This window comes from Haliotis cracherodii, unplaced genomic scaffold, assembly GCF_022045235.1.
Source record: "Haliotis cracherodii isolate W230 unplaced genomic scaffold, xgHalCrac1.p SCAF_3, whole genome shotgun sequence".
In the NCBI taxonomy this organism is placed as follows: Eukaryota; Metazoa; Mollusca; class Gastropoda; order Lepetellida; family Haliotidae; genus Haliotis; species Haliotis cracherodii.
Genome location: NW_027266286.1, coordinates 21,995,067 through 22,012,656, shown reverse-complemented (window position 1 = coordinate 22,012,656; position 17,590 = coordinate 21,995,067). Strand labels below are relative to the sequence as shown.

Genomic DNA, 17,590 nt, shown 5'->3' with positions numbered 1-17,590 from the left:
TGAGGAATCAATTTATATTAGACAGCCACATTAGCATCTTCCTGTTTGCTTACTGCTATGTACCCTCACACAGGGCAGAAAAAGAAATGCAATATTTTATGAATTGTTTTCCCAGATTCAACTTTACCTAAAAATAAATTGACCTCATGTTCCAAAGGAACTCAAGTTGGTATAAAATTCTACCTTCTAACTATGACTACATGAGATCAACCGTCCCATCCTTCACTTAACCATACCTAATGCCCACACAGATGAAGATCTGGAACTTCCCGTCTTTGCCGATGGTCTCGGTGGCTGCATTGATCTTGTTGAGAAGATTACAGAAGAGCCAGTACCCTGCCTTTGCCACCTCAGCTATCGGCCGGCGTACTCCACCAGCCAGCGCATGCTCAAACTGTACCTTTATCTTCTCTGTAAGAACAGGGCTTTCAATTGTCAACTAAATCCTCATTAGTAGACATCATATCCAATAACTCACAACTCAAAGATTGTTACAACTTGCTCGTATAGCCATGATGGCTGAGGTCTACAATAAACATGACAAACAAACCATATATTTACTCTGACCTGTTTGGAAGGAGTGAGTGAGTGAGTTGGGTTAACGCCGCTTTTAACAGTATTCCAGTTATATCACGGCGTGTCAGCTTAATGTGGGAGGAAAGCCCGAAGTGATGCAGGTCTCAGACGTTTACCACTTCGGTGAAACCCACGAGCAGGGGTATGGTGCTGACAAACCTAGAAACATAATCGGGGCGAACTGGGATTCGAACCCACAATCATAGGTTTCTGGCGTGTTCAAGGGACGCAACTCTGCACAGTGAATCTCGGCGCCTTAGACGACTGGGCCACCCGTGCCCCCCTGTTTGGAAGGAATTTCTTATGCTAGTATAAAGGTACAAAGAGGAAACATAAGTCAGTTCATGTTACCAGATATAAGACCTCAAGTAGCTTACCAAAGAGATCCCATATAAACATCTTGTTACGGAACAATCTAGATGAGCGGAAGCCACACTGGAAAATCTGCTCCATGCACTGGACTAGGCCCCGGTCTCCACACAGAAGGAAGGTCAGGTTGCCTCTCTGTAAACAATGATGCATTGAATATTGGGTCAATAGAATCTATAATGGTGGGAAGGCATCAGTAAATCCTATAACCTTGACAGTCAAGTACATGAACAAAGAGTATAACAGGTACAAAGTCTCCTACGTGGAACAGGGAGGCAGTAGATTACAGAGGATAAGTGACTGAATGGTTGTTAAACTGTATATGATCCACTAGGGGTGACTATTGGTCTGGAAATCACTATTGCAATAACTATTGATATTGAAAGAAACTATTGTGATAACTATTGATATTGCAAGCAACTATTGCGATAAATATTGATAGTTTTCAGTGTATCATTTTAGATGGATTTTAGAGTTGAATTAAACCTTGGAACTGAAGTTTCCTTTGAATGTTATAACCATAACAACAAATAAAAATAAAGTTTGGGATATGAGTGATTTGTTTTTCCTTTACCCTAATAATTCAAGAAAAATGTGTAAATTACTACCACTCATGATCAAAAGAAAAAACAAATTTGAACAGCATTGCATGTATTTCATTGATATGGTAAATACAATCGAAACTATCGATATTCCTAACTGAAATCGATACTATTGATCGGAAACTGATTTAACAATCAATTTATTGACTTAAAGTGCATACCAATAGCAATTATCGATATTTCGATTTATCATGACACCCCTATGACCGACCCATCCCCAGAAAGTAACTGTGGGGGTGCCGGGCTAGAATTGATCCCTGGCAAGCTAAGCTTGCTGTAAGAGGCAACTGGATTGACTGGGTGGTCAGGGGTAGATTGTTGCTTGTGATGTCAATCAGATTTGATTATCTACAGGCTACCATCATATAGCTATACTATTGGCCGAGACTGGAATTAAACAACACACAAGCAAACTCTTGAAACATGTAAGGAGCATGGAGTATCTATTCTGTCCCAGTATTGCCAAAGGAGACAAAAGTAAAGGCAATGTTAGCTAGAGTAGAGTAGAAAAGGACCGAGGTACCAGTCCGACATGTACACTGACCTCCTTCTCTGGCTTGTAGAAGTACTTGACCAGGTTGTTGACTGCATGCCCTAGATTCTCCTGCAGCTCCGGGATGGACAGACCTGTGACAAGGGGGAAGCACAGAGGGGATATCAAATTGTAAATGAAAATGACTAATTGGATATATCAACTCTGGACACTTTCAATCAATCATCGTATCAGTTAGTGATTAGGCAAGCCTCACTAATTTCTTGTTTCTACGTTAGAAAACTACGAAACAATAAGCATAACTGCTGTTCGATTTAAACAATGCTTAATTTGAACATGTTATCATATTTTTGCAAGTCCTTTACTCAGTCTAAACCTACCCTGATCACAGTTCTTCCTGGGAGAGCTGGGTGACCTGTTCCGTGGAGGTGTGTAGCACGTCACTGTGTCTGCAACAGGTATAGTTGAAATATGCAAAAACACACTACAGACAACCACAGAAGCCAAGAGATGCTATCATACACTCGTTCATGACTAATCCCACTGTATACACTAGCTGACCATCCTGCCACTGAATCTAGAGCTCACCATCAACCTCTGATGTCTGATGTACAAGCTCTGCCACCAGGAGGCGCTCTATGCTGCCGTCATCCACACCTTTCCCCAGCCATCGCCCACACTGGAATCTGCAACACAACATCCAGGTGTAAGATTTAGCAGGATATATATAGCAGTCTGCAAAATGAATAAATTTTAATATTACGGAAAAAGGGTTAGAAAAGTACTGCATATAGCCAGGTATTGGCTCAAAGTTCATGCATATTATCATATCTGTGTAGTGTCTTCCACCCACCTGTAAGTGTGTCCTGAGATCTCATTCCTGACAAGCACGTACTCCACCAACCAGCGTGGAGTCATGCCACTGTTGTCATGGCCAATACGTAGAGTCGTCAGAACACCCAGGTTCTTGTGCTGGAACAGGTGGAATGACATGAAGACTGCAGTTATCTAAACTGATCTCGTCAATAATTTCATCCCGTTTGCACAGCTTTTATATAATATCACACAAAGCAGTCACACTTAAATACGAAGGTACTGGATACCAAAGATACAAACAGAACATATATCTTCCACAAAAACTGACATAAGGGGGACACATACTTCCACTGAGAACTCCAGACATCCTTTCGGTATGTCCATGACTCCAGTCTCCCCGAGCTGCCCCGCGATGCTGATCCAGGGTACAGCACTCGTTGTTCCACATGCAAACTTGGTGCTGGGGTAGATCAGGACTCGGTATGGCACAACTAGGAGGAAAATCATCATACATCAGGCATCTCCTACACCTGTCTACGATCAATCTGAGATGAGGTGAGGTGAAATAGGGTTTAACGTCGCATCCAAGATTATTGCACTTACATAGCGACGTGCAAGCTGAGATGAGTGATGTGTCTACTGGTGTGTCTGTTACAAATGACGGTGTCTACTGACATATCAGTGAGAATGTTATTAAATATCAGGGGTAGAAACTAACAGTTTTAGTCCACTAGTCCTTATGATGATAACATGTAGCAAAACCTTTAAAAATGGCTAATTTCTACTAGTCCTTAGGATACCTTTACTATTGGGCAGTTTGGCAAGGACGAAAGGACTAGTGCCAATTTCTAACCCTGTCAATGGATCTGATTTGAGAATGAGATTAAACGTACTGACTGTCTGTGAGAATGTGAAGATCTGTATTGTACAATTGTACTATGAACCTATCAAGACACCATTCACACAAGGCTCCCATGAACCGGTTAGTAGACACATTCTCACATAATCGCAGAGATGACAGTAGACTCTCCACATGTTCTTGTTTCTTCAGGTCATTGGCAGCTCTTAAATTCTCAGATCTAACAAGTACACAGTACTGGGGATCTATTCTGATCAATGAGTGAGTGAGAGAGTATGGTTTTACGCCGCTTCTAGCAATATTCCAGCAATATCACGGCGGGGGAAACCAGAAATGGGCTTCACACATTGTACCCATGTCAGGAATCGAACCCAGGTCTTTGGCATGTCGAGCGCACGCTTTAACCACTAGGCTACCCAACCGCCCCCTATTCTGACCAAACATGGGGACCTATTTCTGAGAACACAAACTGTCTACTGACCTGTCTGTGAGAATGTATTGGTGAAGCAGAAGAAGTCGACAGCATTGAGAGACAGGAGGTGGTACAGGAACTGCTCTCTCTCATCCTCACACCGCAGGAAGGCGTAACGCTTGTAAAGGCTCCTGTAACACAAACAATGGGTTTTAATATCAGAGCACTATTTCACAATCCTGGAGCAATATCTCACAGTACTGGAACAATATCTCATAACACTGGAGCAATATATAACAATACTTGAACAATATCTCACAGTACTGACACAATGTTTCACAGCTCTGACACAATGTCTCACAATACTGTACCAGTTTCACAATACTGGAACAATATCTCACAACACTGGAGCAATATATAACAATACTAGAACAATATCTCACAGTACTGACACAATGTTTCACAGCACTGACGCAATGTATCACAATACTGTACCAGTTTCACAATACTGGAACAATATCTCTCAGTACTGACACAATGTTTCACAGCACTGACACAATGTCTCACAATACTGTACCAGTTCACAATACTGGTACAATGTTTTACCAAGCTGGAATAGTTCCATAATACTGGCACTGTCTCACAATAGTGGTAAATGGTCTCACAATACTGAAATAATGACTCACAACACTGCCACAATGTCAAACAAAGTCTCTCAATAGCTGCACAATGCTTTACCACACTGGAAAAGTTTCACAAGACTGGCACTGTCTCACAATACTGGAACAGTTTCATATTAATGGAACAATGTATCTCACTACTGGTACAATGTGTCTCCATACCGGAAGAATGTCTTACAATACTGGAACAATATCTCGGTTTATTTTTTTTTGTTTGTTGTTCAACGCCGCACTCAGCAATATTCCAGCTATATGACGGCAATCTGTAAAATAATCGAGTCTGGACCAGACAATCCAGTGTTTGACATCATGAGCATCGATCCACGCAATTGGGATCGATGACATGTATCAACCAAGTCAGCGAGCCTGACCACCCGATCCCGTTAGTCGCCTTTTACGACAAGCATAGTCAGCTTTCAGAGCAAGTATGGAGACCTATTCTACCCCGGAATCTTCACGGGTCTCGATTTACTTGAACAGTTACAGGAACCTATCCCGACTTGGACACCTCATGGACCCCCATGGCAGCTATCAGATCAGTGTTTGACCAACCTCAGTAGGTCTGTATCCTGCAGGAGCTCCTTGAGGTGCGTCGACAACATCTTCTTCTCTAGGGCAAGTCTGACAAAGGCTCGAGCACATCCCACGTGTGTCTTGATCTCCGTCATCTGCTGCACTCTCCTGCCACACACAACCCAGAAACTTAGCTTCACATGTACTGACTGGGCCATCGTAGAGACAGGTACACAAATACATAGACTATCATGACATGTTTACTTGTCAAACTGACATTTACAAGACTAGATACATACCTTTCACACTGGCCTAGGTATATGTATTGTACTGACCTCATATCATGTGCCAGTGACTTGGCCAGAGGTCGGAGGACAGGCAGCTCAATCCTCCCCTGGCTGCTGCGACGTCGATGTGTCTTGACAGGGTGTGTCTTCTCTCCATCCAAGGCCATTGCGGACAGGTCTACAGACACAGGGTCATGTTAGGAAGGGTACAACTAGAGGGTTGTGCAGGGTAGGGTGTTGTAGGTTCACACAACATTCGGTCAGCACATATGCTTTAAACAAAGTCTAAATTTGAATTTTGGTTAAAAAAATCGATTATCATTATTCATATCAAACCACTTACTGAATTACATCATATGGTAATATTCACTTTTAAAAAGTGTTGTCACAATTTCTTGTATGTGTCATCTTTTTGGATCAGTCATATGCTAATTACTTTGTTAAAAGATTTGCTAATAATATGTCAGCTTCATGTGAAGATATTAAGATCTATACACTCTTAGGAATAACAGCTTCTGATGGTGAGTCTTCAAAATACACGATTCATGACTGACATACATCATGCTGAAGAAAACAAACTGAAGCTAACAATGAATCAAGGTCTAGAGTGACAAGCTAACAGAATGGTGGTTTGCGTTTGTCATCAAATGCTGTCTGCAATAATCTCAACATGCAAACAAACTGAACTAAAGTCAATGTTGAACTAAATACATCAGGTGATCTGAGCTACTTGGCTAAGCTGCGACAAACTGTGACTGGCACAGTAAAACGTGATACATCTCAGGTACGGGTCTCGTTCCACAAAGTGGTCTTAGCGTCGAGACCACCACTCCTAGGCCCTTTTCCACAAAGCAATCTTAGTTTATAACTCCCACACATTAATTAAACAAGTTACAGTGCAAATATTGCTTTGAGGACCGAGACCCTGAGACTTTGGCCCAGTATATGTTTAGCCCTAAGACCGCTTTGTGGAACAGGGCCATGGTTGCTAGCTAGCTAAAGGTGTCACAGTGGAACAGAACAGCTGACTCTGCAGATCTGTACAGACTGCTGCTGGTGGTAGGTGAAGGCTACACTGTGATGGACAAACACACACAGGCTTACGTTGATATCTCTTTTGTAGAATGCACCATGCGATGGCTGAGCAGCGTGAAATAACAAACCATCATTCATATGAGAGTGTCAACACAGGATGTCCAGCTCCCTACAATACCCTGTATCCTGGCTCTCCTGGCCAGCACGGAGGGGGTTGGTTAGCAGTACCGTAGTCAGGTATTATAATGGTGGTAACAAGAAACTGACCCTTCCTACAAGGTCACCAGGGCATATGCCCCTCTCGATTCAACCACATCCAGATGCATGGAAATTCATTCTACAACTATATTCAACAAGTTCAATCCAAAATAATTTCCTTTTTAATGAAATTGGGGATTTCTTAAAAGTCTTAGCCAGAATACAAAAACTTTCATCCATTTGACAAGAACATACCCACCTTCAAAATATTACATATCCAGTAATCTGGTTCAACAACTGTTAACTGTCTTATCATTGCACCGAACAACATGAACAGATGTTTAACCCCTTTCAACTGTACCTCTTAGGGCCATAACTTACAGTTGGTCTGACTACTACTCAATAAATGATTAAGTGAGTGTTATATGACCCTGTCAGCTGTAAAGTTTAGACTTGGATTTCATTATATATTTTCTGAAAAATGTGAATATGAAAAATCAACTATGATCATAATCTTATAAAATAACATTAAAGCAATTAGACAGGTTACAGCATGCTTCAGCATGTTGGACATGAGTTGAGCACAATCCTGAGACTCCATGGGACACACAGACACAGACTTCCACCAGCATGGAGGACAACCTTGGTAAGACAGGCCAGGTATGTTACACACTTCCACCAGGGGCGTCATGTTAGTGGAGGGGAACCATGCCTATCTGCTGTCACCAAATCATTAGAGTATCACTGTCAACCTTGTTAGATATTCATGTTACAGGGGACTTCATGACCATATCATTACTCCTCTCAAAGTCTGATACACAGAGTATGGATGTCCATGGACTGTAACTTCATGATTGTACAGTCCACAGTGATGAAGCTGTAACCTCACAGTAAGAAGTCATAATCCACTGAAGTTGCACATAACTATTAGTGAGAGAGAGAGTTGGGTTCAACGCCGCTTTGATCAGGTGAGGTGAAATGTGGTTTAACGTCGCATCCAAGATGTACGTGTGTGTGTTTGTGTGGCTGCTTGTACTAGTACTAGATTTATAGTGCTAGCACACTGAGATACCATGCCAATGTTTAACATGAATACCCCACCCAGACACAGTATACTGACTCCAAGCCAACCAGTCCTTGTTTTAGCCCCTTAATGCCGAGCGCCAGATAGGGTAACAACAAGTACCATCTTTTAATGTCTTTTGGTATGACACGGCTGGGGATTGAACCCCGGACCTTCCGCTCTCCGGGCGGACGTTCTACCATTAGACCTTGCAGGGGGTCCGCTTTGAACAGTATTTCAGTTATACCACAGTGTGTCAGTGTGATTTGGGAGGAAAGTCCGAAGTGATGTAGGCATAATGATTACATCAGTCAAACCCACACGCTTGAGTATGGTGCTGACATACCTAGAAATATTATCAGGGTGAATCTCATATCTAGGGCACTAATGGGCACTCGGGGTCCTATACATGCCTATCAAACATGTCAAAAAGTGATGAATATTGATAGTTCCTTGGGCTGATACACAAAACTATTCCACACGCAGATAAATCTGTCCTCCAACATACATCTGACAGTGGTCAATGACATAGATGTTATTTGTTAGACGGGTGTTATTGTACAAAACAAACATTTTGTTAAGGGCAAACTGACATACATGTTTAGAGACAATGTTCATCAAACTTAGTAATGGAATACATATAAAAGTTAGTATCTATCATCAAAATTTCAATTCTCTTCCAGGCTAAGAATTATCAAACTAACAGTACAAACTATCCCCGCCTGCCTGCCTAGTGTGAGCCCTAAATCTAGAGATGCCCTAGAACTCTTTCTACAACTATTTCTTTAAACACTATTCAGTGATATAACACTGTCCGAACTAAGCTAGAGTTGAATAATCATAAACTCAAATCCTGGTGACAATGTACCCTTCTGGAACTGGTGAACAGTTCAAACACTTCTGTACAGGAGAGATGACAGATACTGACTAGCAAGCTTTCTCACCGATCCGGCGGAATGAGGCACACACACACAATGATATAGATTAGAGTCAGCTACATCACGGAACACTTGATGCTGGATACATAACAGCAGACAGATATATACTGAACAAAAAATAGTAAGGGATCACAAATATTGTTGGGGATATTTTTATGAAATTGTGTGCTGAGTCTTCAAGACAAAAACACATCCCCAAAATATTCTTAACTTTCTTTTGTACAGTATATATATTGAGAAAGGAGAGGTGTTACTTTTGCGTACAGTTCATCTGCTGAGAGATATGGGTCTTAATATACCAAATAACTATTTAAGGATGAATGTAACATGGGATGTGGTCTATTTTAAATCCTCAACAATTTACACCAAATTAGATGTTCCCATTTTAGATCCCTAATACAATCCACAAAACACTCAGCTCCTGACAGTGCTCCAGATAATTTTTGAGTCACATGTAATTAACTCCCACGTAATGATTATCATTGGGTACTTGTATTTTCCTGTAGTATTCAATTTATTTTAAACCCCTCGGAGTCCAGTCTATTGGGTATTTTTAACAAATGAGAAAAGGTTTTTAAAAATAATTCTGCATAAATAGTAACTGTTTCAGGTGACTTCTGCATTGCATCAGTTAATGGCAGCCATTACGTGCTGCATAAGCTTACAACAGTGATACATCTGTAAGTTGCAATAATGGTGCGTGGCTGAGTGAGTTGTGTTTAACGCCTCTTTTAACAGTATTCCTGTTATATCACAGCGTGTCAGCTTAATGTGGGAGGAAAGCCCAAAGTGATGCAGGTCTCAGACGTTTACCCACGAGCACGGGTATGGTGCTGACAAACCTAGAAACATAATCGGGGCAAACAGGGATTCGAACCCTCAATCATAGGTTTCTGGCATGCCCAAGGGACGCAACTCTGCACAGAGAATCGGGGCGCCTTAGACGACTGGGCCACCCGTGCCCCTTTGCAATAATGGAGACATAGCAGTCATTTAGAATACATACATGTGACTCTTGTCTTCTCTCAGTTCAGGAAATGCATGTGCACAAGCAGTAAAAGTAATTACAGTGTTGTTTACATGTTGTTTATTATTAAATAATGTGTCTTTTTAAATTCATACATATCTGTACTCAAGCAACTTGAAATTAACAGTGTTACGATGATTTTTGTGTGAATATTTTTATGCAGATACACAGATTATCTGGAGCAATGTCAAGATAATAATACGACAATATCTCAATTCAACATAAGATATTTCTCTGCTTTGACTGACCTAGGTGACAAAACAGCCTTATGAGAGTTACGATTAGCTTGGTACTTAGACTGCTTAGTACCACCCTGGTGTCCATGGTTTAACTATACTGAACTTACACTATATCTGTTTGCAATCCTCCCAGTAGAGAAAACTACCGTATTCGACGTAATAAGCGCCCCGCTCTAATAAGCGCCCACGGCGATATTTGCTAATATATTGGCTAGTGAACAATCCCAATTAGCACCCCTACCAATTGATCAATGTACACAAGACCTATTTATTCGCGTATGATACGCACTCGTGTGTAATATGCACCCTCAATTATGGGCAATTAAATTCAGGAAAAATATATCTGTCGTATATAAACATTTCAGGCTGTCAGCATAAACCATGAAATTTATCTTTCAACTCTGTTTTTTTCACCAAAATAATTTTCTAATAAGAGCCCCCTAAGAGCCCTGGGCGCTTATTATGTCAAATACGGTATATGATCATAAGGGGACCATTTCTTTATGCTTCCCACCCACAATGGATTCCCAACTGGTTCACTAGTTATTCTGCGTGTCACAGTCATGATGGTGATGATGAAATCATAATGATGTTAGTACAGTGAAGGCAAGGACAAGACTGACCAATAAACTGACCAGCACTCAGAAGACTGTTATATCTGGAACATCACACAGACATAGACAGACAGACAGACAGGGGCCAGGATGGAAGGACAGGTATAGAGAATCCTACAGCTGAAAATACAGCCTCATATAGCATCGATGATCAACAGGCACATTAGAAAGTACTGGAAAGTGGTACCGAGATGTTTAGTTATTGCACCTTTAACCAAATCCCGAAGACTTGCATCTTCCATATTTAGTATTCATACCAGCCTTTTCTTAGAAACCTGTCCATGCTACCAACCTAGCCCCTGCCTCCACCCCTCTGTGTGTGTGTGGTCCAGCCCACAGTGCTGCACTGCAGTGGTATATAGGAGTCACCCCATGCACTAGCCAAGGGGTGGAGGGTAATTACACCAGTAGATACTCACTGCTCCAGGATATGGACCGGCCCAAAATTTTGATGGACCCATCCAAGAAAGAGCTAATGTCTATCAGGCTATGTCTTTTCAAGGGACCTTTTTGGGAGAGAGATATTAGTGAGGTTTAAGCAAGGAGTTGCCAATCTGTAGTTGAGAAGTCACTGTGACAATCAGGATTCATATACAGTAGTACTTACTGACCACAACAGATTATACACAGGTGATATGGAGCAACCGGTGCAACATCTGATACAAGTCATAACACATGGCATAAACAGGCATTATATCACAGGGTTGCTAATACTAAATTATTTACCATTCACAAACACTGACTATCCTCAGGTATATACCGTGTATACACAATATGACTTGTAGGCAACTGGACAATATTACCATCCATTTCATTCAGAAAGCCTATTTTCTTCAATGCATTTACCAAGACCACTACACTGATATTGTATATATTGCAACATTACGCAAATGCTGACACAATGATTAAGTCCACTATACTGTTACTGGCATATCAGACACAAGTTAAGTCACTTAGCAAGATTTCCATGTATCAGTTCTCAAAGGACCACTGTCCATATGTTTTAGTTAGATTGCAACCTAATCTTCGATGTACTCAAACAAGGTGTTGATCTGTGCATATTTTGGCACCTACCATGTTTTAACATTCCAACAAACTTTTGTATTTATGCCCAAAGCATGTGGCCTTCAGCACTACCTGTGTACTACATGGTGGCAATGCTGGGCCAGGTAGGGAGTCTGAGTCAGTTTTGTGACAGGTGAAAGTGCAGAATGTCCCTGAACCTCTGTGGTTATGGGCACATTGTGTGTACTGACCTGGTGTCAATAGCTTGGGGTCGATGGCTCGGTTTGTGTCGTTGCTCTCCTCAATCTCCTGGAAACTCAGAAGGTGGGACCACAGCGCAGATTTCCCCTGCAACACAACACAGTTCATTTTGCTCAACTCTCAGTGTAAGTCAATCACAGACTGGCTACCAAAGATACTATAGTATCCCAGGAGATCATACAGACTGGGTGTCAAAGATCCTCAAATGATAGGAGTAAATCACTCGCCTTCACAGACGAATACACAGCAGATCTTCTCTACGAGATCATACAAAGTGACTAAGTCACTCACCTTCTTCGTCTGCAGACAATTTCTCCACATCCTCCCAAGGAGATCATACAGACTGAGTGTCAAACATTCTCAAATGATAGGAGTAAATCACTCGCCTTCACAGACGAAGACAGCAGATCTTCATACAGATGCTTACATTATTGAAGTAAGTCACTCACCTTCTTTGTCTGCAGACCATGACTCCAGATCCTCTCCAGGAGATCACACAGACTGGCTATCAAAGTGTTCTCCTCCACCCCTGTGATGCTCAACTCTCCATGCCCCAACTCCACTGCCTCCTGACCCATCTTTTCAACCAGCATCTTCTTTGTCTGGCAATACAGAGATACAGTGATGTACAGACAAGTCAATCAATATGATTCTAAAGTATGCTAGGAGAGCTGTGATTACTTGCTTTATTTTCATTTTTTTATAATCAGTTCTTGGAAAGTAGGAAAGTTATAACTTAACTCTACATTTACTGTAACAGCTATAATAGATGGGCATACTGATTGGAAATTTACAAGATTTATTGATTGCAAAATGTATCCTGGAAGGTAAGATGTTTTACAAAATGTTAGTTCCAATAACCAGATAACTGATAACTTGATTTTCCCAGTTGTCTGGTGTTGAGTCATAAACAATTCCTTGGCCTTCACATAAAATTTGACCATGGAAGATAATGATTATAGTGGACTGTCAAAAAACAAACCTTGAATTAAATAAAGTAAAATACAATAGAACGCAGGTATAACGAACATGGATTGAGTGAACCAACGGATATACAAGAAACTGTTACAAAATTACCGATTTATCTCCCATGTATCATCACATATAATGTACGTATATAACAAACTATCTACAGCGAATTATTGTATACAGAGAACTGATATTTGATCACCGAAAACCCTAAATACCACTACTTAGTGACGTGTAGAGCGAACTAAGAAATCTCACTCAGTGTCAATCAATGTCACTGACATTGGCTATACTCAATGAAAGGCAAATCAACACAATCAACAGTAATGATTCAATCTTATTAAACTTCCTTTATGTTAATCTTACCTCTAAATGACCTAATCTTGTCTGTAAAATAACATTAAACATAAAACATAAAAGTCAATACTGCAATTATTGTGTCCTGTTTTATCAAAGACATTTCCGAGGGAATATCGTTTTTTATATCCATGTTTTACTGTAAACAAATTCATCAGTATTTGAAGCCTAGGTATCAGAATCCAATCATATTTTTCCAACAAAACATGTGAATGATCTGCATGAGGTAGGCAGGAGCCACCAGTGTCAGACAGATGTATCCATTGTCTCACCTTCGTCTTACATTCCTTGAGCAGCGTCTCCACGAACTTCCAGTTGGTCTGCACCATTCCCTGGGCCGACATGTCAGACAGCTTGGGCTGACGCAGAGCCTTCAGACGAGCTTCCTGGATGTAGCGCTACATGTGAGGTAATTCATGGTTAGGGGGGACAATAACGGCACACACATATTACCACATAAGTGTCAAGTTATTAACCTACCAATGATTTGAACTTATTTGAATCTATTCTATACACACAATAGCATGTGGTTTCAGATGTAGAGTTTAAACAAATCAAAAGAGTCATTAAGAAATGATAAAAAAGAAGAAAATAACAACTTAATGAGAGATGAAATGAAAGTTAAAACTGAAGTACGTTATCTGCCAATACAGAAGAATAGACATAAATTGTGCAAACTAAATCATGACTTGAATGTAACAAGGAAAAACAGGCATAGATATATCAGTTAATACTTCAAGATACTAGACAGATATTGATGAAGAAAGGCACGCGTGAATGCAACTGAGACAGATACTGCTCTAGAAAGGTTTCAAGCTGGTAGAGATAGATGATAATTATCAAAACTGTTCTAGTAAAGGATGTAGGAACATGATGACTATGAAATTAAAAATTACTATTTTCACACTGGTACCGGTAATATAGTTCTATTAGTATTGACTCTCTTGGATTTTATGATTCCATATCAAATGATTCTCTTAAACTACTTTGTAAAATGAATCAAACAGAACACTCTCTCAATATGAAATTAGTTGGTTAGAAGCATTAATATTGCAGAATGTAGTACCTTCCACCATGTCATGTTTAAATGTATACACAATGACTGAAGAAGTAGCTGTCACCATACACTCAAAAACTACAGATTGGCATTTTATACCCATCGTTGCCTTGGGGCCACCATTTAGTGGTCTGTATACAAGACAAATGTTGATTATCTCCCTTCATCAAAAAGGCATGTTGATTATCTCCCTTATCTCAGAGTTTATACAGATATGATGGTGATAGAGTAGAAACGTAGGATGGCTATTTGTGAAGAGATGAAATATTGAGAGATAGCAGTCACCAAACAAATGATAAAAGAGAGGTACCACACACCCTACTTTACTGAGAAAACAGAGCGCAAAACTAAATCTATGTTTGATCCATAATTGATCCCTGGTACAATCAACAATCTAAAACTTTCTCATCTGCTCACTGTTACAATGCCATCTAGCAAGACAGCAAAACATTCACAACTTATTTGATAACTTTCTCAATCTGATCTCATGAACACAAAAATTAACACCCGAACCTTAACCCACAACTGCATCTGAAAACTCACACTGTCACACATCACATCTGATAAATCTCACAACTACACCTTGGAACCTCTTTGTTTGTTGTTTACACACTCATCAATATTCCTGCTGTACTTGGAGCAACCTCATTTGATTTCTCTCTCATGTTACACACTGGGATTTATCCAGGGTTTTATCAAAAATGCCCTTCGCAGGCATATTGGGAGAAAAAAAATATTTTTTTCAAAATTGGGATTTATTTTCCAATTTTTATTTTCTAAAGTCAAATAAATTGCAGTAATTAAATGAAATTATAAAATTATTCATCAAAGCCTCTTTTTCTTTATTGTCCTGTGATCAGTGAGATACAGTCACCTCAACAACTATCCCATAACTTACTCATTATAAATGATATAACATGAACTTCTCATAGTCTCTTGAACCATATGATCTAAGGCTTGCATGAGCAAGTCACACAAAGCCATGCTGGGGCCAGGCATACCTCTGACCAGTATTTGTTAAACATGTTAAACACAACCTATAACAGTAGACAGATAGCTAGACTCAAGGTTACACTGCTGTGTATATGTGTGAGTTAGTGAGACAGCCTAACTCTGCTGCACTGGAACAGATGTACACGTGAGTTAGTATTGTTAGCAGTGTCAGTGGTGAGACAGAACAGAAAGGTGCACTCAAAGTGGCAACTTGGCATATGTCATCTGTAGCAATATCATTCAGGGGAACCCAGTTACACCTTACACAGAATCCCTTCGACATCAATAAATCACCAGCAATCTTACAGCCTGACCAAGACTGTGGACTTTGAAAATTCATGCATTTTCCACTGAGAGGATTGAAAATATTTCCAAATTGTTTCTGAAAATGATGTGTTGACACCATACTATGATTACCCCAAACTGACTTTATTGACTAATTAATTTAATTGTATATTTATTCACTCATGGTGTATAACTGTTGTCCAATAGTTTTTTGCTCTACAAATTTCAGTCCCCTGAATGAAATGACTATCTTGGCATAAGCTGAAGCGAGTCTACTGTCTGACCACACGGACAGAGAGACAGACAGACAGACAGACAGTCAGACAAGTGGACAGACAGACAGCCTGGATGTACTCACTAGCCACTGTTTGGCATGTTTTTCAGCCAAGGCAAACTTTAGAAACAAAAGTCAAAGTTGCTAGTTTCAGTCAAATGTAAGATGCTATTACAAGCACAAGTTTGTACTATCTGAGTTTAAGGTTGTAACATGTGATTTTCCATATTTCCTTGATATTTAAACGCAGAGTGTATATTTCTGTCGGATACTCTTTACCCCAAGTGTTTACTGGCTACGATAAGAATGGGGAGAATTTTGTGGAAAAGAATGTTAAATCAAAGCCCAGCTTAATCGAGACCTGGCATTTATTCAAGACCTGGCATATATTTAAGGCCTGGCGTTTGTTCGAGTTCTGGTGTTTAATAGAGGATATACGATATCAGCATTCTCGATTATCCAGTGTAATACACATCCATCATATCATAATAAAACCCTTAGACCCATCTGCTACCATAGATTGTTTTAACCCCTGATTCAAAAGGCACAACACTTAAAAAACTCACTTCCCGAATCAAAGCTATAGTACCAAATGGATCCAGAGTATTTGTCATAGTAAAATGAAGATGTAATACACTGGTTAATTGATAATGGATTTACAAGTTACTTTATATGTAATCACAAAATACAAATGTTTTAAGATAGTTATTCCTCAAACCAAACATTGACACTAAATGTTCCCCACCAAAGCAACTAACAGATCCTGGATAAGTTCGACAAACTTGAGTCTACTCAGATGTTACAAACTTCATGTATGTATATAATACAACATAAACACATCGAACAAAAGAAACTCAACAAACAAGGCATCAACTAATTACTTGGTCGTTCTAGAGGAAAGAAAAAAAGAAAAACAAAATTAAGACATTGCAAATCTGCAGGTGTAACGAACATCAATCATTCTTAATTCCATGTCAAATAACATCTGATATTACTGTTTGTCATTAGTTTGTCTACACGACGTCATTAGAATAACTGATGTCCTCTACATTGTCATGTCTAAGCATGCATGTTGGAGTGAGATCCCACTGGGTGGGCAATCAAGTGGTAGCACGGCATGCACATCAAGATGCTCACAATATCCTGCAGCAAATACAAGCCACAACAGTCAACTTGGAGTATAACAATGTCAACATGAGCTTTAGAATTAGTTCACTATATCCAAACTATACATTGTAAGAACACATTCAACACCACTGGAAAATAGACCACAATAATTTGATCTATCCTCATGATCTGACTTCACCATAACCAAGGTTGACTGTTTTTGACTCACACGCAAGACAATTCACAAATTCTCAAAAAAACTATATTCATAAAATTTAACACATTTTTTTTACAGAATAGCAAGTCATTTCAATGGTTCATATTCACATTTTGATCGAGCTCAACGTAACTATCCTATGAAAGAGCCTGAGTATGCTACATCAGAGTCTCTTCTGAAGAAGACTAAAGAGGGACATCTCCTCTCACCTCTCTCTGGTCGGAATTGAGTTGCAGGTGTTCTGCATGTTGCAGAATCCGATCCTTCCTCCGCCACTTGGCATTATCTCGCACCTTGGATCTATAGCAGAAAGTAAATAGTTAGACTTATGCTGCTTTGAGAAT

At 40.0% G+C, this 17,590-nt stretch overlaps 1 protein-coding gene across 7 annotated transcripts in view; it reads right to left on the bottom strand.

The window, feature by feature from the left end:
* Window positions 1-17,590, bottom strand: part of LOC139476004 (DENN domain-containing protein 5B-like) — a 40,045-nt gene that overhangs the window by 2,904 nt on the left and 19,551 nt on the right. Inside the window, exons 8-23 of one of the 7 annotated variants that reach the window (XM_071259227.1) lie at window positions 17,456-17,546; window positions 16,007-16,042; window positions 13,586-13,711; window positions 12,437-12,589; window positions 11,978-12,074; window positions 11,141-11,227; window positions 5,656-5,785; window positions 5,360-5,488; window positions 4,197-4,318; window positions 3,202-3,347; window positions 2,894-3,012; window positions 2,629-2,726; window positions 2,421-2,489; window positions 2,092-2,174; window positions 954-1,080; window positions 237-411 (exon numbers count right to left, since the gene is read on the bottom strand). In XM_071259227.1, the coding sequence (XP_071115328.1) occupies window positions 237-411; window positions 954-1,080; window positions 2,092-2,174; window positions 2,421-2,489; window positions 2,629-2,726; window positions 2,894-3,012; window positions 3,202-3,347; window positions 4,197-4,318; window positions 5,360-5,488; window positions 5,656-5,785; window positions 11,141-11,227; window positions 11,978-12,074; window positions 12,437-12,589; window positions 13,586-13,711; window positions 16,007-16,042; window positions 17,456-17,546 (1,788 nt within the window). Of the gene's footprint in view, window positions 1-236; window positions 412-953; window positions 1,081-2,091; window positions 2,175-2,420; window positions 2,490-2,628; window positions 2,727-2,893; window positions 3,013-3,201; window positions 3,348-4,196; window positions 4,319-5,359; window positions 5,489-5,655; window positions 5,786-6,711; window positions 6,748-11,140; window positions 11,228-11,977; window positions 12,075-12,436; window positions 12,590-13,585; window positions 13,712-16,006; window positions 16,043-17,455; window positions 17,547-17,590 lie in introns of all 7 variants that reach the window. The other 6 variants (XM_071259232.1, XM_071259229.1, XM_071259233.1 and 3 more) reach the window with 6 other exon arrangements.